At 42.3% G+C, this 23830-nt stretch overlaps 1 protein-coding gene across 2 annotated transcripts in view; it reads left to right on the forward strand.

Annotated features, from left to right (window-relative positions):
- The first annotated feature begins 1244 nt into the window (after nt 1-1244).
- LOC118399194 (choline transporter-like protein 4) overlaps nt 1245-23830 on the forward strand; it is a 47167-nt gene continuing 24581 nt past the window's right edge. Inside the window, exons 1-2 of one of the 2 annotated variants that reach the window (XM_052471918.1) lie at nt 1245-1567; nt 17068-17116. In XM_052471918.1, coding sequence (XP_052327878.1) covers nt 1522-1567; nt 17068-17116 — 95 coding nt within the window. In that variant the 5' untranslated portion in view covers nt 1245-1521. The remainder of the gene's footprint in view (nt 1568-17067; nt 17117-23830) is intronic. The other variant, XM_035795070.2, reaches the window with a different exon arrangement.

The following is a 23830-nucleotide window of genomic DNA, read 5'->3' on the forward strand; positions in this document are numbered from 1 at the left end:
GTTCAACAATATTCTTGATTTCTGGTGTGAATGGCTCTCTTGATGTCATGCCACAGCATCTCAATCGGGTTGAGGTCAGGACTCTGACTGGGCCACTCCAGAAGAACATATTTTCCTTTCTGTTGATTTACTTCTGTGTTGTGAAGAGTTGTCCTGTTGAGCTTCAATTGGTGGACGGAGCCTTACATTCTGCAAAATGTCTTGATAAACTTGGGAATTCATTTTTCCGTCAGAGCAAGCTGTCCAGTTCCTGAGGCAGCAAAGAAGCTCCAAACCATGATGTTCCCTTCACCATACTTTACAGTTGGGATGAGGTTGATGTTGGTGTGCTGTGCCTTTTTATTCTCCACACATGGTGTTTTGTGTTCCTTCCAAACAACTCAACTTAGTTTAATCTTTCCACAGAATATTTTGCCAGTAGCGCTGTGGAACATCCAGATGCTCTTTTGCGAACTTCAGACGTGCAGCAATGTTTTTTCCATGGTGTCCTCCCATGAACACCATTCTTGTTAAGTGTTTTACATATCGCAGACTCATCAGAGATGTTGGCATGTCTTTAGCTGACACTCCAAGATTCTTCTTAACCTCATTGAGCATTCTGCGCTGTGCTCTTGCAGTCATCTTAGCAGGATGGCCACTCCTACAGAGAGTAGCAACAGTATTGAACTTTCTCCATTTATAGACAATTTGTCTTACCGTGGACTGATTAACTTCAAGGCTTTTAGATATACCATTGTAACCCTTTCCAGCTTTATGCATGTCAACAATTCTTAATCTTGGGTCTTCTGAGACCCAGGCAATGCTTCTTGTGAATAGCAAACTTAAACTTTGTGTGAGCTTTTTATAGGGCAGGGCAGCTCTAACCAACATCTCTAATCTTGTCTCGTTGATTGTTAGCTGACTCCTGACTCCAATGAGCTTTTAGAGAAGTTATTAGCCTAGGGGTTCACATACTTTTTCCAACCTACACTGTGAATGTTTAAATGATGTATTCAATATAGACAAGAACATTACCATTTGTGTGTTATTAGTTTAAGCAGACTGTGTTTGTTGTTGTGACTTAGATGAAGATCAAATCTAATTTTACTGCCAATTTATACAGAAATCCAATTAATTCCAAAGGGCTTGTTCAGGTATTTTAAATATCAATATATTATATAGGCATACAGCCAAATAATCAGAAAAAAAAGCAATTTCATTTACTACATGCAGACCCATCAAACAGCCTGGGGGCATTTAGTAAAGGGAGGTCAAGGGGCGGGAATGCAACACCGCGCGTGCAGGCAGGTGCGCGTCACACAACAGGTGCGTTTTGATGTCACAACCCTAGTTACTGGAGCTCGAGGGAGAAAGATTTATTCAACGCAAGTTTGCTTTTTCTGTGCATTAAGTGTAGGTAACACCTCTTTAAAACGTTGTTTTATACTTTTTTTTAAATTATTAAACTTCGACCTGATATACCTGGCAATTTAGACGTTTTACACGATTATAAACTAGTAGAGGTGGAGGGAAGGATTGAAAATGGGTAAAAACCTAAAGGAAGAGAACTCGGAGTCGTCGGAATATGGTGAGTTCATTTCACATCGCCCGTTACATTACCTGGATTAGTATTTGTCTAACCTCACAGAATAGTGTCATATTTTTGTTAAATGAAAAATGTTTGTCACTAGCCTAGCCTATTTGCGTTTTTCCAGTTCCTTATGAGTGGTGACCCCTATTAGGCCTACCTCTCAATTTTAGAATTTTACATTTCAATCTGTGATTTAAAATCAATTTTCAGTAAGCATTACAGGCTACATCACATCAACTTTCTAACTCAGCTGGATACAACGGGAGGGCACTGATATTCTATTGCATGCCATTGCTTTCATGTAGGTTTTTGCATTAAATGGGGAAATTTAGAGGAGGAAGTTTGAATATTCATTGTATGAAAAATCTGTTTTGTTGTGAGGCATTCATTCTCTGTCAGTCTTCTGTGAGTTGTGGTGTTCCTACGGAAACACGTTTTGCATATGTCCATCTCTGGGAGTGCCTGTGTATAAAGGCTCCCTGCCTTAGTGTGTCTTATTACCTGTCCACCTTACTCAAGGGTTGTATCCCAAATTGCACCCTTTATGGTGTACTGCTTTTGACCAGGACCCACAGGGCCGTTTGGGACATACTCCAGTTTTTTGCACGAGATGAATGGAGTCTATTGACAGTCTGGGAGTTTTGAAACAGTAACGTCATGGGTAAATGAGCAGCAGGTAAACTAAAGTAAAGGCCAGGGCCCATATCCACAAAATGTCTCAGAGGCTAAACTTATCCTAGACCCTGGTATTCAAAAAGCCACTCCATGTAAATTCAGCTGCCTCTTGGATAAGTAAAGTGTCCCAGTGTCCACTCTGTCCATCCTGTTTGTTATGTTTGACACCCCTGCTCTAGACTGTGTGGTTAATACTGAAAAGCCTACAATAATGGCCTGCTAATCATTGACCAGTCATTAGTGTGAGGTGAGCCAGGCCTAAGCGCAAAGAACATTGGAGAACCAAGTTTGAAAGGCAATGATTCAACTACACAAAGACTACACTAGTTTGAACACTTCTGCTGCTTTTAGGAATATAGTTACAAAGGTGCTGGACCTAGTCTGGTTTTTGTTCATGTGAGATACTGTTGGAACAACATGTCACCTGTGTCATCTATTTTTTTAGAGACGCTATCAGGTTATAATTATTTATTAGTAATATTTAGCTACATCTCCACAAAATAGTGAACTGAGAGAAGGAATGGGTGATGGAAGATGAGGCTAGCTACTGTATATCCTTGTAGTGGGATACATATTTGATATGTATGCATATTATATAGACCTCACATGTGATCTAAGCAATTAGCCCATTAAATGAATTATCTGACTCCAAAAGATAATACAGCAATATGTCAGCTTTATGGTTCATCAAATATTATGCATTTAGCTGATCAGGGTCATGAGATTTTTACATATCAAAGGCAGATATTTCATTGTAAAATGAGTTAATTCAAGGCATAAAGCTTAATTTACAAGGCAATACTGACATTAAAAAAGCATTATTCTACCAAGTCAAAAGTTTGGACACTTACTCATTCCTGGGTTTTTTATATTTACTATGTTATGTTTACTATATTTCTTTATATTTACTATTTTCTACATTGTAGTATAACAGTGAGACATCAAAACTAAACTCAGCAAAAAAATAAACGTCCTCGCACTGTCAACTTGGTTTATTTTCAGCAAACTTAACATGTGTAAATATTTGTATGAATATAACAAGATTCAACAACTAAGACATAAACTGAACAAGTTCCACAGACATGTGACTAACAGAAATGGAATAATGTGTCCCTGAGCAAAGGGGGGTCAAAAGTAACAGTCAGCATCTGGTGTGGCCACCAACTGCATTAAGTACTGCAGTGCATCTCCTCCTCATGGACTGCACCAGATTTGCCAGTTCTTGCTGTGAGATTGCTACCCTGCTCTTCCAAAATCAAATCAAATGTATTTATATAGCCCTTCGTACATCAGCTGATATCTCATAGTGCTGGTCAGAAACCCAGCCTAAAACCCCAAACAGCAAGCAATGCAGGTGTAGAAGCATGGTGGCTAGGAAAAACTCCCTTAGAAAGGCCAAAACCTAGGAAGAAACCTAGAGAGGACCTAGGCTATGTGGGGTGGCCAGTCCTCTTCTGGCTGTGCCGGGTGGAGATTATAACAGAATATGGCCAAGATGTTCAAATGTTCATAAATGACCAGCATGGTCGAATAATAATAAGGCAGAACAGTTGAAACTGGAGCAGCAGCACGGTCAGGTGGACTGGGGATAGCAAGGAGTCATCATGTCAGGTAGTCCTGGGGCATGGTCCTTGGGCTCAGGTCCTCCGAGAGAGAGAAAGAAAGAGAGAATTAGAGAACGCACACTTAGATTCACACAGGACACCAAATAGGACAGGAGAAGTACTCCAGATATAACAAACTGACCCTAGCCCGCCGACACATACACTACTGCAGCATAAATACTGGAGGCTGAGACCGGAGGGGTCAGGAGATACTGTGGCCCCATCCGAGGACACCCCCGGACAGGGCCAAACAGGAAGGATATAACCCCACCCACTTTGCCAAAGCACAGCCCCACACCACTAGAGGGATATCTTCAACCACTGACTTACCATCCTGAAACAAGGCTGAGTATAGCCCACAAAGATCTCCGCCATGGCACAACCCAAGGGGGGGGTGCCAACCTAGACAGGATTACCACATCAGTGAATCAACCCACTCAGGTGACACACCCCTTCCAGGGACGGCATGAGCAAGCCAGTGACTCAGCCCCTGTAATAGGGTTAGAGGCAGAGAATCCTAGTGGAAAGAGGGGAACCGGCCAGGCAGAGACAGCAAGGGCGGTTCGTTGCTCCAGAGCCTTTCCGTTCACCTTCCAACTCCTGGGCCAGACTACACTCAATCATATGACCCACTGAAGAGATGAGTCTTCAGTAAAGACTTAAAGGTTGAGGCCGAGTTTGCGTCTCTCACATGGGTAGGCAGACCGTTCCATAAAAATGGAGCTCTATAGGAGAAAGCCCTGCCTCCAGCTGTTTGCTTAGAAATTCTAGGGACAATTAGGAGGCCTGCGTCTTGTGACCGTAGCGTACGTGTAGGTATGTACGGCAGGACCAAATCAGAGAGATAGGTAGGAGCAAGCCCATGTAATGCTTTGTAGGTTAGCAGTAAAACCTTGAAATCAGCCCTTGCTTTGACAGGAAGCCAGTGTAGGGAGGCTAGCACTGGAGTAATATGATCAAATTTTTGGGTTCTAGTCAGGATTCTAGCAGCCGTATTTAGCACTAACTGAAGTTTATTTAGTTCTTTATCCGGGTCGCCGGAACGTAGAGCATTGTAGTCTAACCTAGAAGTGACAAAAGCATGGATGAATTTTTCTGCATCATTTTTGGACAGAAAGTTTCTAATTTTTGCAATGTTACGTAGATGGAAAAAAGCTGTCCTTGAAATGGTCTTGATATGTTCTTCAAAAGAGAGATCAGGGTCCAGAGTAACGCCGAGGTCCTTCACAGTTTTATTTGAGACGACTGTACAACCATTAAGATTAATTGTCAGATTCAACAGAAGATCTCTTTGTTTCTTGGGACCTAGAACAAGCGTCTCTGTTTTGTCTGAGTTTAAAAGTAGAAAGTTTGCAGCCATCCACTTCCTTATGTCTGAAACGCATGCTTCTAGCAAGGGCAATTTTGGGGCTTCACCATGTTTCATTGAAATGTACAGCTGTGTGTCATATTTTCTGGGTCAAGGTTTGGCTTTTTCAAGAGAGGCTTTATTACTGCCACTTTTAGTGAGTTTGGTACACATCCGGTGGATAGAGAGCTGTTTAATATGTTCAACATAGGAGGGCCAAGCACAGGAAGCAGCTCTTTCAGTAGTTTAGTTGGAATAGGGTCCAGTATGCAGCTTGAAGGTTTGGAGGCCATGATGATGTTCATCATTGTGTCAAGAGATATAGTACTAAAACACTTGAGCGTCTCTCTTGATCCTAGGTCCTGGGAGAGTTGTGCAGACTCAGGACAACTGAGCTTTGAAGGAATACGCAGATTTAAAGAGGAGTCCGTAATTTGCTTTCTAATAATCATAATCTTTTCCTCAAAGAAGTTCATGAATTTATCACTGCTAAAGTGAAAGTCATCCTCTCTTGGGGAATGCTTCTTTTTAGTTAGCTTTGCGACAGTATCAAAAAGGAATTTCGGATTGTTCTTATTTTCCTCAATTAAGTTAGAAAAATAGGATGATCGAGCAGCAGTAAGGGCTCTAAAGTACCATCTTTCCAAACTAGTCGGAAGACTTCCAGTTTGGTGTGGCGCCATTTCCGTTCCAATTTTCTGGAAGCTTGCTTCAGAGCTCGGGTATTTTCTGTGTACCAGGGAGCTAGTTTCTTCTGAGAAATGTTTTTAGGGGTGCAACTGCATCTAGGGTATTGCGCAAGGTTAAATTGAGATCCTCAGTTAGGTGGTTAACTGATTTTTGTCCTCTGGCGTCCTTGGGTAGACAGAGGGAATCTGGAAGGACATCAAGGAATCTTTGTGTTGTCTGTGAATTTATAGCACGACTTTTGATGTTCCTTGGTTGGGGCTTGAGCAGATTATTTGTTGCAATTGCAAACGTAATAAAAAGGTGGTCCAATAGTCCAGGATTATGAGGAAAAACATTAAGATCCACAACATTTATTCCATGGGACAACACTAGGTCCAGCGTATGACTGTGACAGTGAGTGGGTCCAGAGACATGTTGGACAAAACCCAACATAATAATGGCTCTTTTGGAGTGGGTCTGTGGACTTTTCCATGTGAATATTAAAGTCACCAAAGATTAGAATATGATCTGCTATGACTACAAGGTCCGATAGAAATTCAGGGAACTCAGTGAGGAATGCTGTATATTGCCCAGGAGGCCTGTAAAAAGTAGCTATAAAAAGTGATTGAGTAGGCTGCATAGATTTCATGATTAGAAGCTCAAAAGACGAAAACTTCTTTTTTTTTTGTAAATTGAAATTTGCTATCGTAAATGTTAGCAACACCTCCGCCTTTGTGGGATGCACGGGGGATATGGTCACTAGTGTAGCCAGGAGGTGAGGCCTCATTTAACACAGTAAATTCATCAGCCTTAAGCCATATTTCAGTCAGGCCAATCACATCAAGATTATGATCAGTGATTAGTTCATTGACTATAATTGCCTTTGAAGTAAGGGATCTAACATTAAGTAGCCCTATTTTGAGATGTGAGGTATCATGATCTCTTTCAATAATGACAGGAATGGAGGTGGTCTTTATCCTAGTGAGATTGCTAAGGCGAACACTGCCATGTTTAGTTTTGCCCAACCTAGGTCGAGGCACAGACACTGTCTCAATGGTGATAGCTGAGCTGACTACACTGACTGTGCTAGTGGCAGGCTCCACAATGCTGGCAGGCTGGCTAACAGCCTGCTGCCTGGCCTGCACCCTATTTCATTGTGGAGCTAGAGGAGTTAGAGCCTTGTCTATGTTGGTAGATAAGATGAGAGCACCCCTCCAGCTAGGATGGAGTCCGTCACTCCTCAGCAGGTCAGGCTTGGTCCTGTTTGTGGGTGAGTCCCAGAAAGAGGGCCAATTATCTACAAATTCTATCTTTTGGGAGGGGCAGAAAACAGTTTTCAACCAGCGCTTGAGTTGAGACTCTGCTGTAGAGCTCATCACTCCCCCTAACTGGGAGGGCGCCAGAGACAACTACTCGATGCCGACACATCTTTCTAGCTGATTTACACGCAGAAGCTATGTTGCGCTTGGTGATCTCTGACTGTTTCATCCTAACATGTTGGTGCCGACGTGGATAACAATATCTCTATACTCTCTACACTCGCCAGTTTTAGCTTTAGCCAGCACCATCTTCAGATTAGCCTTAATGTCGGTAGCCCTTTCCCCTGGTAAACAGTGTATGATCGCTGGATGATTCGTTTTAAGACTAATACTGCGGGTAATGGAGTCGCCAATGACTAGAGTTTTCAATTTGTCAGAGCTAATGGTGGGAAGCTTCGGCGTCTCAGACCCTGTAACAGGAGGAGTAGAGACCAGAGAAGACTCGGCCTCTGACTCCGACTCGCTGCTTAATGGGGAAAACCGGTTGAAAGTTTCTGTCGGCTGAATGAGCGACACCGGTTGAGCGTTCCTACAGCATTTCCTTCCAGAAACCGTGAGAAAGTTGTCCGGCTGCGGGGACTGTGCCAGGGGATTTATACTACCATCTTTACTTACTGGTGGCACAGACGCTGTTTCATCCTTTCCTACACTGAAATTACCCTTGCCTAACGATTGCGTCTGAAGCTGGGCTTGTAGCACAGCTATCCTCGCCGTACGGCGAGTACAGCGACTGCAATTAGAAGGCATCATGTTACTACTTAGCTTCGGCTGTTGGAGGTCCTTATTCATTGTAGATTCTTCCGTTATTGTCGATTACAGAGATCCGGCAAAGTTAACCAGATGGGAATGTTTGTCTAGTCTATGTATGCAGGTGAGAAAAGTTGCACCAGGCTGTTTTCAATTACAACCTCCAGCAGAGGTATGTCACCTTGTGCTCACATTTCCATTGGACAATTCCATTTCATATTTTCAGCTGGAAGTTCGTATTTGTCAAAACACAGCCGGGTGCGACTCTGCTATGTGTATCTTTTGTATTTGAACAATTCTCTTATATGAAAGTTATGTTCCCAAAACCATATTGCAAGCGAGGTATATTTGCGTGTAGACAGAGGGTCGGCGAGCCGGGCATAACCCTTAGGCGGCATATAGGTACGTGGAATCCACCAAGGCACCTGCAATTTTCCGGACATTTCTGGGGGGGGAATGGCCCTAGCTCTCACCCTCTGATCCAACAGGTCCCAGATGTGCTCAATGGGATTGAGATCCGGGCTCTTCGCTGGCCATGGCAGAACACTGACATTCCTGTCTTGCAGGAAATCACGCACAGAACGAGCAGTATGGCTGGTGGCATTGTCATGCTGGAGGTTCATGTCATGATGAGTCTGCAGGAATGGTACCACATGAGGGAGAAGGATGTCTTCCCTGTAACGCACAGCGTTGAGATTGCCCGCAATGACAACAAGCTCAGTCCGATGATGCTGTGACACACTGCCCCAGACCATGACGGACACTCCACCTCTAAATCGATCCCGCTCCAGAGTACAGGCCTCGCTGTAATGCTTATTCCTTCAACGATAAACGCAAATCCAACCATCACCCCTGGTAAGACAAAACCGCGGCTCGTCAGTGAAGAGCACTTTTTGCCAATCCTGTCTGGTCCAGCGTCGACGGTGTTTTGTGCCCATAGGCGACGTTGTTGCTGGTGATGTCTGGTGAGGACCTGCCTTACAACAGGCCTACAAGCCCTCAGTCCAGCCTCTCTCAGCCTATTGCGGACAGTCTGAGCACTGATGGAGGGATTGTGCGTTCCTGGTGTAACTCGGGCAGTTGTTGTTGCCATCCTGTAGCTGTCCCGCAGGTGTGATGTTCGGATGTACCGATCCTGTGCAGGATCCTTGTTACACGTGGTCTGCCACTGCGAAGACGATCAGCTGTCCGTCCTGTCTCCCTGTAGCGCTGTCTTAGGCGTCTCACAGTACGGACATTGCAATTTATTGCCCTGGCCACATCTGCAGTCCTCATGCCTCCTTGTAGCATGCCCAAGGCACGTTTCCCGCAAATGAGCAGGGACCCTGAGCATCTTTCTTTTGTTGTTTTTCAGAGTCCGTAGAAAGGCCTCTAGTGTCCTAAGTTTTCATTACTGTGACCTTAATTTCCTACCGTCTGTAAGCTGTTAGTGTCTTAACGATCGTTCCACAGGTGCATGTTCATTTGAACAAGCATGGGAAACGGTGTTTAGACCCTTTACACTGAACATCTGTGAAGTTATTTGAACTTTTACGACTTATCTTTGAAAGACAGGGTCCTGAAAAGAGATGTTTCTTTTTTTGCTGAGTTCATATTAGGGCTGTCCCCGACCCCCAAAAATCTTGGTCCATAAAGAGTCCTCAGTTCTTTCGACCAATTCTGCCTATAGGACGGGAGGAGCAAAATAGAGTCGTGGTCAGATTTGCCGAAGGGAAGGCGGTGGAAGGCCTTGTATGCATTGTGGAAGTTAGAGTAGCAGTGATCCAGTGTATTGCCCGCACGAGTGCCACAATCAATATGCTGATATAATTTAGGTAGCCTTGTTCTCAAATTTGCTTTGTTAAAATCAGTAGCTACAATAAATGCTGCCTCAGGATATATGGTTTCCAGTTTACATCGAGTCCAGTGAAGTTCCGTGAGAGCCATCATGGTATCTGCTTGAGGGGGGATATACATGCCTGTGACAATAACTGACGAGAATTCTTTTGGGAAATAATATGGTCTACATTTGATTGTGAGGAAGATCAGGTGAACAAAAGTACTTGAGTTCCTGTATGTTGTTATGATCACACCATATAATCATGAAGCATACACCCCCGCCCTTCTTCCCAGAGTAATGTTTATTTCTGTAGGCACGACGCAAAGAATCCAGGTGGCTGTACCGACTCCGACAACATATCCCGAGAGAGCCATGTTTCCGTGAAACAGAGTATGTTGCAATCCTTGCCCTAGTTTCGTCTACCTTGTTTTCTAGAGACTGGACATTGAGGAGTAATGTACTTGGAAGGGGTGGGCAGTGTGCACACCAAGTTTGACCAAGAGGCCGCTCCGTCTACTTCTTCTGCGGCGACGTTGTTTTGGGTCAGCCTCTAGGATCAGATCAAATGCTCTGGGTGGTGGTGTGAACAAAGGATCTGCTTCAGGAAAGTCATATTCCTGGTCATAAGTTGACGTCGCTCTGATATCCAATAGTTCTTCCCGGCTGTATGTAATAACACTTAAGATTTTCTGGGCTAACAAATGTAAGAAATAATACATAAACTAAATACTGCATAGTTCCCTAAGGACTAGAAGCGAGGCGATCCTCTCTGTTGGTGCCATCTTACCGAACGGTAGGCTTATGTGGTAAGCCTACTGTTCGTAAAACACCAAAAAATTACATCCGAACAGGACCAAAAGAAGACGTTCAAAAGAAGTCTGCTCGTACTTACTAGGGTGTAGCCTACCATGTTGGCCCGCAATGGAATTTTATGAATGCCATTCCATGTGGTAGGCCCACCATTTGTAAAACAGGCTATTGCATTGGCTTTATTAGTCCTGATTCCGATGACTAATCAATTTGGCTATTTAAGTCTTGAATATCAGCTATCCAACTTTATCAGGAGTTATCGCGAGCCTATTTGAAATGTGTTTAAACAGCAGGAAATGCTGACATGTTTTATTTTTCACTATGATCAACTTATGAAAAATGTTCAGATACAAATGTGAAACCACTGATCATGATAATGGGGTGAAACTCCTGGATTGCAGTTGTGATTGTCCATTTCATAATGTCCATTTCATAATGTCCATTTTACTTTGACATGTCCTGTTTTTAGGATATGTTGCTTTGCTAACATTTTTATTTAATTGAGAGCCATTTAGGTTAAGCTATTTGATCAGAGAAACCTGCACCTGGAGAGGTGTGCTGGGAATGGACAAGCAAAATATTTTGAGGCCTGCCTTTGACAAAGTGGGAAATGCTTATCAAAGGCCAGCATCAGCACCTATATGCCACTGATTTAAATAAATTGTAATTGTTTTTGAGCAGAATTATGTGAGGTTTTATGTGTTGTTTTTGGAGGTGCGTCTTGGTCAATTTAGCTCAGAAAATGTTGCCCTGGTCAATCTGCCGCTATAGGCGGCCGTCTAATCCTGCCTAATGAGCGAGCAGGCTGTGCCTATAGCATATCATAATCGCATCAATAAATTGGTTATAACAAACGCGACACATACGCAAGCAGTGTAGGTGCAATGATTGAATAACATGTATGTGTACATTTATTTTGCTATGCTCACGCACGCAACGTGTCCGGTTTGGGCATGGTGTTAGGCATACAGCTCGATGGTGGTTATGCAAGGCTGATATACTAAGCCTACTAATGATAATGGCATTATTATTATTATTATTATTATTATTATTAACAATAAGGAGATCAAGAAAAAGGAGCGTTAATTGTAAATATAATTTCAGACAATTTTGAACAGTGTAAACACGAAATAAATAATAATAAATCTGGTTGTTATAATTATTATTTTTTAAAGCCTTTATTACAGCAAAGCAAAGATAAAATTCTGCCCTATTTGTTGAAATTGTTTAGGCTTGGTGCTCACAGAATCAGTTGGCTATTAAACAAACCCTCAAACAGGCAACAGAAGCAGGACCTGTCTTATTTCTGTAGCTGTATTAATGATTTATAAAGCCAGGCATATTTTAAGTTAGGCTATTGATTATAGACCTAATTAAGTTTGGATTTCCTCTCTCCTCTCTCCTGTTTTCCCATCTACTCATTCTGCTGCTGCCTCCACGCATTGTTCTCAACACTAATATACTAGTTAACTTTGCTATTATGCACATAGCAACATGGTCTAGGAAAAGGCTCCAATTCAACAGCACACTGATTTGTTTCAGAACCATGGACAGCGACCACTATCAAACGCGGGAGAAAACGCATTTGTTAGAAAATAATTTTCTTATTGCACCATTGTTTATGTAATCTAACAATTTCAGTAGCACATGTCTTAAACTAATGGACTGTGCCATCCCCACGGTCTCCACAATGGATCAGTCCACAGCACAAATCAGACAGGTGTCTTGTACACCATGAGATATGTATTTTTGCAACTGCTCGACTAAATAAATCTCGGTTGACCAACAGCCTATTGTCCCAGTCAATTAAATGGGGTTAGCCCTAATATGTATGCATATTTTATATGCATGTGATAATTAATTCGATGGCTAATTGCTTAATCTTATCTGATTCCATAAAATAATACAGCAATATGCCAGAGACTACGGTTAAACCCCGTGCAATGAAGTATTATGCGTTTAGCTGACAGATCAAGGAATGGTCATGAATTGTCTATATTAAAGGCAGATATTTAATTATATTGTAAAAATGAATGAACCCAGAGGTGTGACAATGGGGGTTGGTGAGATCAACACAGAGAATTTTGAATTCTTAAGACAACAGAGGAATCGTTGCAAACAGTTCATAAGTCACTTCGGGGGTTGGGCCGCCCTACATCCTTTCCTCAAGCCTCCATTTCTGCATTAGAAGAGGGTGGTGTGTGTAGGCCTACCTTAAGTCTCACAGTAAAAGTTCATCACTTAATTGGTTGACTTATGCTGGCCTTTTACAGCCCAATGCACTCTTTCCTCATAGGCACTGGTATGCACGCGCGTGCACGCACACGCACATACATGCACATAACTAACTAACTATGCAGTCTAATATACCCTCTCAAAAAGTAATCACAACTCTACATCATAACCCATACATCAGTATCTCTAATTGGAGTCTGACCAATATGTTTTTGGGGGTCCGACACTGTCCCTGTTTTTTAGGGGGGACAACTTATTTTTGGTCATATAGTGTTTATCGATATGTGGACACCTGGCAGAATCATGGGCATTAATATGGAGCTGGTCCTCCCTTTGCTGCTATAATAGCCTTTACTCTTCTGGGAAGGCTTTTCACTAGATGTTGGAACATTGCTGCAGGGACTTGCTTCCATTCAGCCACGAACATTAGTTAGGTCGAGCACTGATGTTGGGCGATTAGGCCTGGCTCGCAGTCGGCATTCCAATTCATCCCAAAGGTGTTTGATTGGGTTTGAGATCAGGGCTCTGTGTAGGCCAGTCAAGTACTTCCACACCGATCTCGACAAACCATTTCTGGATGGACCTCGCTTTGTGCGCAGGGGCATTGTCATGCTGAAACAGGAAAATGTTTGGAAGTTTGAAGCACAGAATCGTCTAGAATGTCATTGTATGCTGTAGTGTTAAGACTTCCCGTCACTCGAACGAAGGGGCCTATCCCGATCCCTATCCCGACAGTAGGGGTTTCCTGTCCTCCGGCAAACCCAGATTCGTCCGTCAGACTTACAAATGGTGAAGCGTGATTGGCATTGTGCATGATCTTAGGGTTGTGTGCGGCTGCTCGGCCATGGAAACTCATTTCATGAAGCTCCTGACGAACAATTCTTGTGCTGACGTTGCTTCCAGAGGTCGTTTGGAACTCAGTAGTGAGTGTTGCAACTGAGGACAGACAATTTTGCGCTATGCACTTCAGTACTAGGCAGTCCCGTTCTGAGGGCTTGTGTGGACTACCACTTAGCGGCTGAGCCATTGTTGCTCCTAGACGTTTCCACTTCGCATAACAGCACTTACATTTGACCAGGGCAGCTCTAGCAGAGCAGACATTCTACTTGTTGGAAAGATGGCATCCTATGACACTGCCACGTTGAAAGTCACTGAGCTCTTCAGAAAGGCTATTAAAACTGCCAATGTTTGTCTATGGAGATTGCATGGCTGTGCGCTCAATTTTATACACCTGTCAGCAACAGGTGTGGCTTAAATAGCTGAATCCACTATTGTGAAGGAGTGTCCACATACACTATATATACAAAAGTATCTGCCGATATACTGTTTTACGAAGGGGAAATTAAAGTGTCATTTTTCCCTAAAGAGTTCTCATAAATTGTCATCCGAAAGAGCAACTGTCCAAGAAATATGCTTCAATGTTGATTTCTTACATTGACAATAATGGCAACACGAAAATGCCCGTAAATGTTCAAATAAGCATGAGATTCCCTATTTATTGAAAATCAGGTTATCTGCAGGTACCGAATTGTATAATGGTGAAAGGCTAATATTTGACGATAATATCGGTGAACCGATATACCTGTCAGGCTCTAAATTGGACCAAAAAAATGTGGTGATTATTTTATCACCACTCTTTCCAAAGTCAAGACAAATTAATTGAAATCACTTAGACATACACATTGTTTGGGCCTTTAGTATTAGTAAAAATGCCCTTACGACTGAGGTTCAAGTTTTGTAGTGTCCAAACATTTCTATTCTTTATGGGATCAGACGGTGGTAAAAAAGCAGGGATTATAAACACGACATCAGGAAAGGGTCACTGCCAGTCAGTTTCCAGGTTGTGATTTGCCCTAAACAGACAGCCTTGTATTCTACTGTAATCTGATCATTTACAGCTGGCAATGAGGCAGAGGAACAGGTTTCTTTGTTTGGCGGCAAGCAAATCGAGTCTCTGACTCAGTGTACAAGGCTTAGCTGAAAATGCAGTGGATGCTATATTGAATATTCTATTGAATGTTTATGGTTATGTGTATTCTGTCAGTTGGAAGCCAACTGCATGCCTCAGTCTAAATCTTTCATACAGTAGGCCTTGTACTTAGTAGCCGCAAAACAAACAGTATGATTGTCAATATCCTATACCTTTTATTGTGTACTCACTACAAAGCTTCAGTTTGAAGTTGTTACTAAGACATTGAGCTTCCATAAATCAGGATTAGTAGGTATATAGGATGTGAAGGTTACATCCGATAATAGTTAATAGGGAATATATTAAGTCAATTAAGCATGATTCATTTATTTGATATTTTAGTGCTTTTTAGATTATACCGCAGTGTGCGACATTGTAGGCCATGGACCTAATGAACAGGCCTACATTGTAATGTAATTTCACTAACTCTAAGCCATAGATGCTGACTTGTGTAGACCTGCTTCCAATCAGTGAATGGTGTAATGTCCAACTAGACTTGGGCTGATACTTTATCCTATAGTAGCCTAATTGAAAAAAATAAAATAAACAGCACGCTCAACTGCATATTCCTTGGACAGAAGTGCAAGGTTCAACAGGTGCTGTATCTTTAATTTGTCATTTTATGAAGGTATTTTATTCTGGGATTTCGATTGGTTTATTGTGAGGAGTCCATGAGACCAAGAACAACATCTCTTAGAAATGTTTGGCTTGCTAAGTAGAATATAAACCAAGCAAAGGTAATTGCTTACTGTGAAAAGGGGAATGTTGTCCATTTTGAGTAGGGCTTTGACGATATCAGTATCGTAGTAATTTTTCCGTTGCAAAAATGAAAACACGAAGCAGATCCAACAATTGTGGTCCTTTTTTAAAATACCTGCTGTATGTAAATATTGTGTTCTATAGCTTGGAAAATAAAGACATTAAAATAAAACATTTAACTAGGCAAGTCGGTTTAGAACAAATAGTTATTTACAATGACGGCCTACCCCACCCAAACCCTAACGACGCTGGGCCAATTGTGCACCGCCCTATGGGACTCCCAATCGCGGCCGGTTGTGGTACAGTCTGGAGGTGTAGTGACACCTCTCGTACTGAGATGCAGTGTTTAGACCACTGCGCCACTCGGAGCCCTATAAATAAATGTGACTCTGGATGACAACATAATGATCTTTGTTTCCAACATTAGGGCTGTTTTGGTTCCTTGCCATGATACTAACGTGCAAAGCGATACTGGTTTTGTCCCGGCCCTAGTTGTGAGTGACCATGACACACAGGGTTTCAGTGGAAAATGTCTGATTGAATATTTTTGGGAGATCCCTTTCAAAAGTCACTGCTCTGCTTTGAGCCTAGTCTCTCCATCTTTGAATTCACATTCAATTCAAATCTCCCTTATCACATACTGCCCATTCTTTTTAGTTTAAGGCTACTTTACTTTTAAGGGTGTGTAACGGATGTGAAACGGCTAGCTTAGTTAGCGGTGTGCGCTAAATAGCGTTTCAATCGGTTACGTCACTTGCTCTGAGACCTTGAAGTAGTAGTTCCCCTTGCTCTGCAAGGGCCGCGGCTGTTGTGGAGCGATGGGTAACGATGCATCGAGGGTGACTGTTGTCGTTGTGCGCAGAAGGTCCCTGGTTCGCGCCCGGGTATGGGCGAGGGGACGGTTTAAAATTATGCTGTTACAGGTGCGTAAACTGTCAAATTTGCCATAAAAACATTGATTTATGGAATATAGAGATTAAAAGAGAAGAATGATGAAAGATGTATATTTTAATTCTATTTCACCATATCTTGCTCTCTATTTTTCTTCATTGGCCAACTCTTAAGTTGCCCTAGTGTTCCAGAAAGTGACTCTAAGCAATGTAATTCCCGTAACCCAATCATCATCACCCCCAAAACTCTCCAGATTGTTCGACCTATAAAGATGTGTCAAGGTCTTATTGCTTTTGCTATTTCCTCCTCCTCAAGCGGAAGACTGTCGCTCTTCAACTCGATGAGTTGCATACTAACAAAGGCCACTGTCGCTGCATAGCAACACCCCCCAACGAACCCTCAAACTCTAAGACACGAATTTCTCTCCATAGACTCTCATGCACAGTGGAGCTCTTTTGAATATCAATGCAAATTGCCATTACCGAGAGATGTTTTCCCTATGTATTCGATCTGATCTGTGTAATGTGTAAACAAGGAACTAGCAGTGTGTAATGGTGTTATCAGGTGTTTGTGTTAAGTCATTGTAAATACCTTCAGAAAAGATATTTCAATTCTATTATTGATCCATTATCTCACTGCCTTTTCTTTTCAGGGGAACCTGCTCAGTATGACCCCACCTTCAATGGACCTGTTCGGAAAAGGTAGCCTTTTCCACTAATTCTCTTTTCAATTCAATTTCAATTTAAGGGGCTATTATTGGCATGGGAAACATGTTTTCATTGCCAAAGCAAGTGAAATAAATCACATTTTATTAGTCACATGCATACTTATGAGCCCCTAACCAACAATGCAGTTTAAAAAATATGGATAAGAATAAGAAATAAAAGTAACAAGTAATTAAAGAGTAGCAGAAAAATAACAATAGCGAGACAATATACAGGGGGGTACAGAGTCGATGTGCGGGTGCACTGGTTAGTTGAGGTAATATGTACAGAGTTTTATTAAAAGGAGATGATAACAACAGAGTAGTAGTGGTGTAAAGGGGAGGGGGGGTCAATGCAAATAATCTGGGTAGCCATTTGATTAGGTGTTCAGGAGTCTTATGGCTTGGGGGTAGAAGCTATTTAGATGTCTCTTGGACCTAGACTTGGTGCTCTGGTACCGCTTGCTGTACGGTAGCAGAGAGAACTGTCTATGACTTGGGTGGCTGGAGTCTTTGACAATTTGTAGGTCCTTCCTCTCACACCGCCTGGTATAGCGGTCCTGGATGGCAGGAAGCTTGGCCCCAATGATGTACTGGGCTGTTCACACTACCCTCTGTAGTGCCTTGCGGTCGGAGGCCGAGCAGTTGCCATACCAGGCAGTGATGCTCTCGGTGGTGCAGCTGTAGAACCTTTTGAGGATCTGAGGATCCATGCCAAATCTTTTCAGTCTCTTGAGGGGGAATAGGTTTTGTTGTGCCCTCTTCACAACTGTCTTGGTGTGCTTGGACCATGTTAGTTTGTTGGTGATGTGGACACCAAGGAACTTGAAGCTCTCAACCTGCTCCACTACAGCCCTGTCGATGAGAATGGGGGTGTGCTCGGTCCTCTTTTTCCTGTAGTCCACAATCATCTCCTTTGTCATGATGACGTTGAGGGAGAGGTTTTTGTCCTAGCACCACATGGCCAGGTCTCTGCCCTGTCTCATCGTTGTCCGTGATCAGGCCTACCGTTGTTGTGTCATCGGAAAACTTAATGATGGTGTTGGAGCTGTGCCTGGCCGTGCAGTCATGAGTGAACAGGGAGTACAGAAGGGGACTGAGCATGCACCCTTGAGGGGCCCCTGTGTTGAGGATCAGCGTGGTCGATGTGTTGTTATCTACCCTTACCACCTGGGGGTGGCCTGTCAGGAAGTCCAGGATCCAGTTGCAGAGGGAGGTGTTTAATCTCAGGGTCCTTAGCTTATGAGCTTTGAGGGCACTATGGTGTTGAAGGCTAAGCTGTAGTCAATTAATAGCATTCTCACATAGGTGTTCCTTTTGTCCAGTTGGGAAAGGGTGAAATAGTGCAATAGAGATTGCATAATCTGCGGATCTGTTAGGGCGGTATGCAAATTGAAGTGGGTCTAGGGTTTCTGGGATAATGGCATTGATAAGAGCCATGACCTGCCTTTCAAAGCACTTCATGGCTACAGATGTGAGTGCTACGTGTCGGTAGTCATTTTGGCAGGTTACCTTCGTGCACAGGCACTATGGTGGTCTACTTAAAACATGTTGGTATTAGACTCGAACAGGGAGAGGTTGAAAATGTCAGTGAAGACACTTGCCAGTTGGTCAGCACGTGCTCGCAGTACACGTCCTGGTAATCCAACTGGCCCTGCGGCCTTGTGAATGTTGACCTGTTTAAAGGTCTTAATCACATCGGCTACGGAGAGCATGATCACACAGTCGTCCGGAACAGCTGATGCTCTCATGCATGTTTCAGTGTTATTTGCCTCGAGCTAAAATAGACGAGCTAAAATATAAGTATTTAAAAAAATAATAATAATAATATTTGAGCTCATCTGGTAGGCTTGTGTCACTGGGCAGCTCTCGGCTGTGCTTCTCTTTGTAGTTTGTAATGGTTTGCAAGCCCTGCCACATCCGATGAGCGTCAGAGCCTGTGTAGTAGGATTCGATCTTGGTCCTGTATTGACACTTTGCCTGTTTGATGGTTCGTCGGAGGGCATAGCAGGATTTCTTATAAGATTATAAACTGGGTTAGAGTCCCACTTCTTGAAAGCGGCAGCTCTTGCCTTTAGCTAAGTGCAGATGTTGCCTGTAATCCATGGCTTCTGGTTGGGGTTTGTACTTACGGTCACTGTGGGGACAACGTCATTGATGCACTTATTGATGAAGCCAATGACTGATGTGGTGTACTCTTCAATGCCATCCCAGAACATATTCCAGTCTGTGCTAGCAAAAGTCCTGTAGCTTAGCAGCTGCTTCATCTGACTACTTTTTTATTGATATCGTCACTGGTTCTTTCTTCTTTTAATTTTGCTTGTAAGGAGGAATCGGGAGGATAGAATTATGGTCAGATTTGCCAAATGTAGGGTGAGGGAGAGCTTTGTATGCATCTCTGTGTGTGGAGTATAGGTGGTCCAGAGTTGTTTTTTCCCCTCTGGTTGCACATTTAACATGCTGGTAGAAATTTGGTAAAACGGATTTAAGTTTCCCTGCATTAAAGTCTCCGGCTACTAGGAGCGCCGCCTCTGGGTGGGTGTTTTCTAGTTTGCCTATGGCGGAATACAGCTCATTCAATGCCGTCTTAGTGCCAGCCTCTGAATGTGGTGGTATGTGAACAGCTAAAATAGGTAGGTAGATATTGTGGTCTACAGTTTATCATGAGATACTCTACATCAGACGAGCAATAGCTCGAGACTTTCTTAGATATCGTGTACCGGCTGTTATTTACAAAAATACATAGTCCGCCGCCCTTTGTCTTACCAGAGGCTGCTGTGCTATCCTGCCGGTACAGCTTATAACCAGCCAGCTGTATGTTCATAATGCCGTCATTCAGCCACAGCTCCTTGAAGCATAGGATATTAGTTTTGAATGTCCCGTTGGTAGTTTAATCTTCTGCGTAGGTCATCGATTTATTCTTCAAAGATTGCACGTTTGCTAGCAGAATGGAAGGAAGTGGGAGTTTATTCGATCGCCTACGAATTCTCAGAAAGCAGTCCAGCGTCTGGCCCCTTTTTCTCTGCCTTCTCTTCACGCAAATCACTGGGATCTGGGCCTGTTCCCGAGAAAGCAGTATATCGTTCACGTTGGGCTGGTCAGACTCGTTAAAGGGAAAAAAGGATTCTGCCAGTCGGTGGTGAGTAATCGCAGTCCTGATGTCCAGATGTTATTTTCGGTCATAAGAGACGGTAGCAGCAGCATTCTGTACAAAATAATAAAAAACAAGTTACAAACAAAAAACAGTTGTTTGGGGACACGTATAACGTCTGCCTTCTTCTCCGGCGCCATTTTATTATTTATAAACAAAAGTGAAATAAACAATAAAAATAACATTAAACATTACACTCACAAAAGTTCCAAAAGAATAAAAACATTTCAAATGTCATTATGTGCAAATAGTTAAAGTACAAAAGGGAAAATAAATAAACATAAATCTAGGTTGTATTTACAAAGGTGTTTGTTCTTCGTTAGTTGCCCTTTTCTTGTGGCAACAAGTCACACATCTTGTTGCTGTGATTGCACACTGGTATTTCACCCAATAGAGATGAGAGTTTATCAAAATTGGATTTGTTTTCAAATTCTTTGCGGGTCTGTGTAATCTGAGGGAAATATGTGACTATGGTCATAAATTTGGCAGGAGGTCAGGAAGTGCAACTCAGTTTCCACCTAATTTTGTGGGCAGTGTGCACATAGCCTGTCTTCTCTTGAGAGCCAGGTCTGCCTTCGGCTGCCATTCTCAATAGCAAGGCTATGCTCACTGAGTCTATACATAGTCAAAGATTTCCTTCATTTTGGGTCAGTCACAGTGGTCAGTTATTCTGCCACTGTGTACTCTCTGTTCAGGGCCAAATAGTCTTCTAGTTTGCTCTTTTTTGTTTTGCGAAGTCTTTCCAATGTGTCAAGTAATTCTCTCTTTGTTTTCTCATGATTTGGTTGGGTCTAATTGTGTTTCTGTCCTGGGGCTCTGTGGGGTCTTTTTGTGTCTGTGAACAAAGCCCCAGGACCAGCTTGCTCAGGGGTTCTTCGCCAGGTTAATTGCTCTGTAGGTGAGGGCTTTGTTATGGAATGTTTGGAAATCGCTTCCTTTTAGGTGAGTGTAGAATTTAACGGCGCTTTTCTGGATTTGGATCATTAGCGGGTGATCGGCCTAATTCTTCTCTGAATGCATTATTTGGTGTTTTATGTTGTACACAGAGGATATTTTTGCAGAATTCTGCATGCAGTCTCAATTAGGTGTTTGTTCCATTTTGTGAATTCTTGGTTGGTGATCGGATCCCAGACCTCACAACTATAATGGGCAATGGGTTCTATAACTGAAATAAAATTAAAGTATTTTTTAGCAAGATTGGTATATCAGATTTTATGTTCCTTTTGATGGCATAGAAGGCACTTATTGCCTTGTCTCTCAGATTGTTTACAGCTTTGTGGACGTTCCCTGTGGCGCTAATGTTTAGGCCGAGCTATGTATCGTTTTCTGTGTGCTCTAGAGAAACGGTGTCTAGATGGAATTTGTATTAATGGTCCTGGCAACTGGACCTTTTTTGGAACACCATTTTTTTTTTCTTACTGAGATTTACTGTCAGGGCCCAGGTCTGACAGAATCTGTGCAGAAGATCTAGGTGCTGCTGTAGGCCCTCCTTGGTTGGGGACAGAAGCATTAGATCATCAGCAAACAGTAGACATCAGATTTGATATAGTAAGGTAAGGCAGTGTGCTGCACTGTTCTAGTGCCCTCACCAATTCGTTAATGTATATGCTGAAGAGGGTGGGGCTTAAGCTGCATCCCTGTCTCACCCCTGGCAATGTGGAAATAAATGTGTGTTTTTGCCAATTTTAACCTCACACTTGTTGTTTGTGTATATTACTTTTATAATGTATGTTTTTCACCCAACACCACTTTCCAATCATTTGTATAGCAGACCCTCATGCCAAATTGAAATCAACAAAGCATGAGACTGCCTTTGTTTTGGTTTGTTTTTGTCAATTAGGGTGTGCAAGGTGAATACGTGGTCTGTCGAATGGTAATTTGGTAAAAAGCCCATTTGACATTTGCTCAGTACATTGTTTTCGCTGAGGAACTGTCTGCTGTTAATGCAGAGGATTTTCCCAGGGTTGCTGTTGACACATATCCCACGGTAGTTATTGGGTCAAATTTGTCTCCACTTTTGTGGATTGGGATGACCAGTCCTTGGTTCCAAATGTTGGGGGATATGCCAAAGCTGAGGATGATGTTAGAGTTTAAGTATAGCCAATTGGAATTTGTAGTCTGTATATTTTATCATTTAATTTAGGATGCCATAAACCCCGCAGGCCTTTTTGGATTGGAGGGTTTATATTTTGCTCTATATTTTGTTTTGTTCATTCAATGTCATTGGAGAATCCAGTGGGTTCTGGTAGTCTTTAATCTCTCCAGGCTTGATGGGACGCTACCGTCCCATCTGACCAACATTCAGTGAAAGCAAAGGGCGCCAAATTCAAACTACAGAATTATAAATATTTAACATTCTTGAAAATACACATGCAATATGTTAAAATAAAGCTTAACTTCTTCTTAATCCAGCCATGATGTCAGATTTTCAAAAAGGCTTTACGGTGAAAGCAAACCATGCGATTTATCTGATGACAGCACCCCATCAAACAAACACAGACAATCATATTTCATCCCGCCAGTCGCGACACAAAACTCAGAAATAACAATATAATCCATGCCTTTGAAGAGATTCTTCTGTTGGCACTCCAATATGTCCCATAAACATCACAAATGGTCCTTTTGTTCAATTCATTCTGTCGTTATATCTCCAAAATGTCCATTTATTTGGCGCTTTTGATCCAGAAAAACACTGGTTCCAACAAGCGCAACATGACTACAAAATATCTAATAAATTACCTGTAATCTTTGTCCAAACATTTAAAACAACTTTCCTAATACAACTTTAGGTATTTTAACATAAATTATCGATAAAATTTAAGACTGGATAAACTGCGTTCATTAGCGGATAAAAACGAAGTTCAGCGAGCTTTCAGGTCGTGCGCCCCAACCACAACAGCACTCTAGACTCAACCCTCGTTCTGAACAGCCCTACTTCTTCATTTCTCAAAGGAAAAACATCAAGTTTCTAAAGACTGACATCCAGTGGAAGCGATAGGAACTGCAAGCAAGTGTCTGAGAAATCTACATCCACATAGAAAACCCATTGAAAACACTGTCACCTCAACAAAACAAAAAAATCCTGGATGGTTTGTCCTCGGGGTTTCACCTGCCAAATAAGGTCTTATACTCACAGACATCATTCAAACAGTTTTAGAAACTTCCGTGTTTTCTATACAAGTCTACTAATACTATGCATATCCTAGCAGTTTACTTTGGGCATGCTTTTCATCCGGACGTGAAAATACCACCCCCCGCCTAGAGAGGTTTATAGTTGATTCTAATATTTGTATTTGATCATGTATATGTTTTTGCTGTTTTTTCTTTGTTATACAAAATGATCGGAAAAGTGGTTTATCCATACAGCTAAGTTTTGGATTGATAACTCTTCGTGTTTGTTTAGAGTTTTCCAATTCTATGGATTCTTCAATTACATTGAGCAATTACATTTTTAGATTTGATAGAGAAGCTGAGAGGTCAAAACCTGTTTAGGTTTTCTACCTCCAAATGTATACCTTCACTATTACAGTGAAACATTTTGTCTAGGAAATTCTCTAGAAG

This window comes from Oncorhynchus keta, chromosome 20 (assembly GCF_023373465.1).
Source record: "Oncorhynchus keta strain PuntledgeMale-10-30-2019 chromosome 20, Oket_V2, whole genome shotgun sequence".
NCBI classification, from domain to species: domain Eukaryota; kingdom Metazoa; phylum Chordata; class Actinopteri; order Salmoniformes; family Salmonidae; genus Oncorhynchus; species Oncorhynchus keta.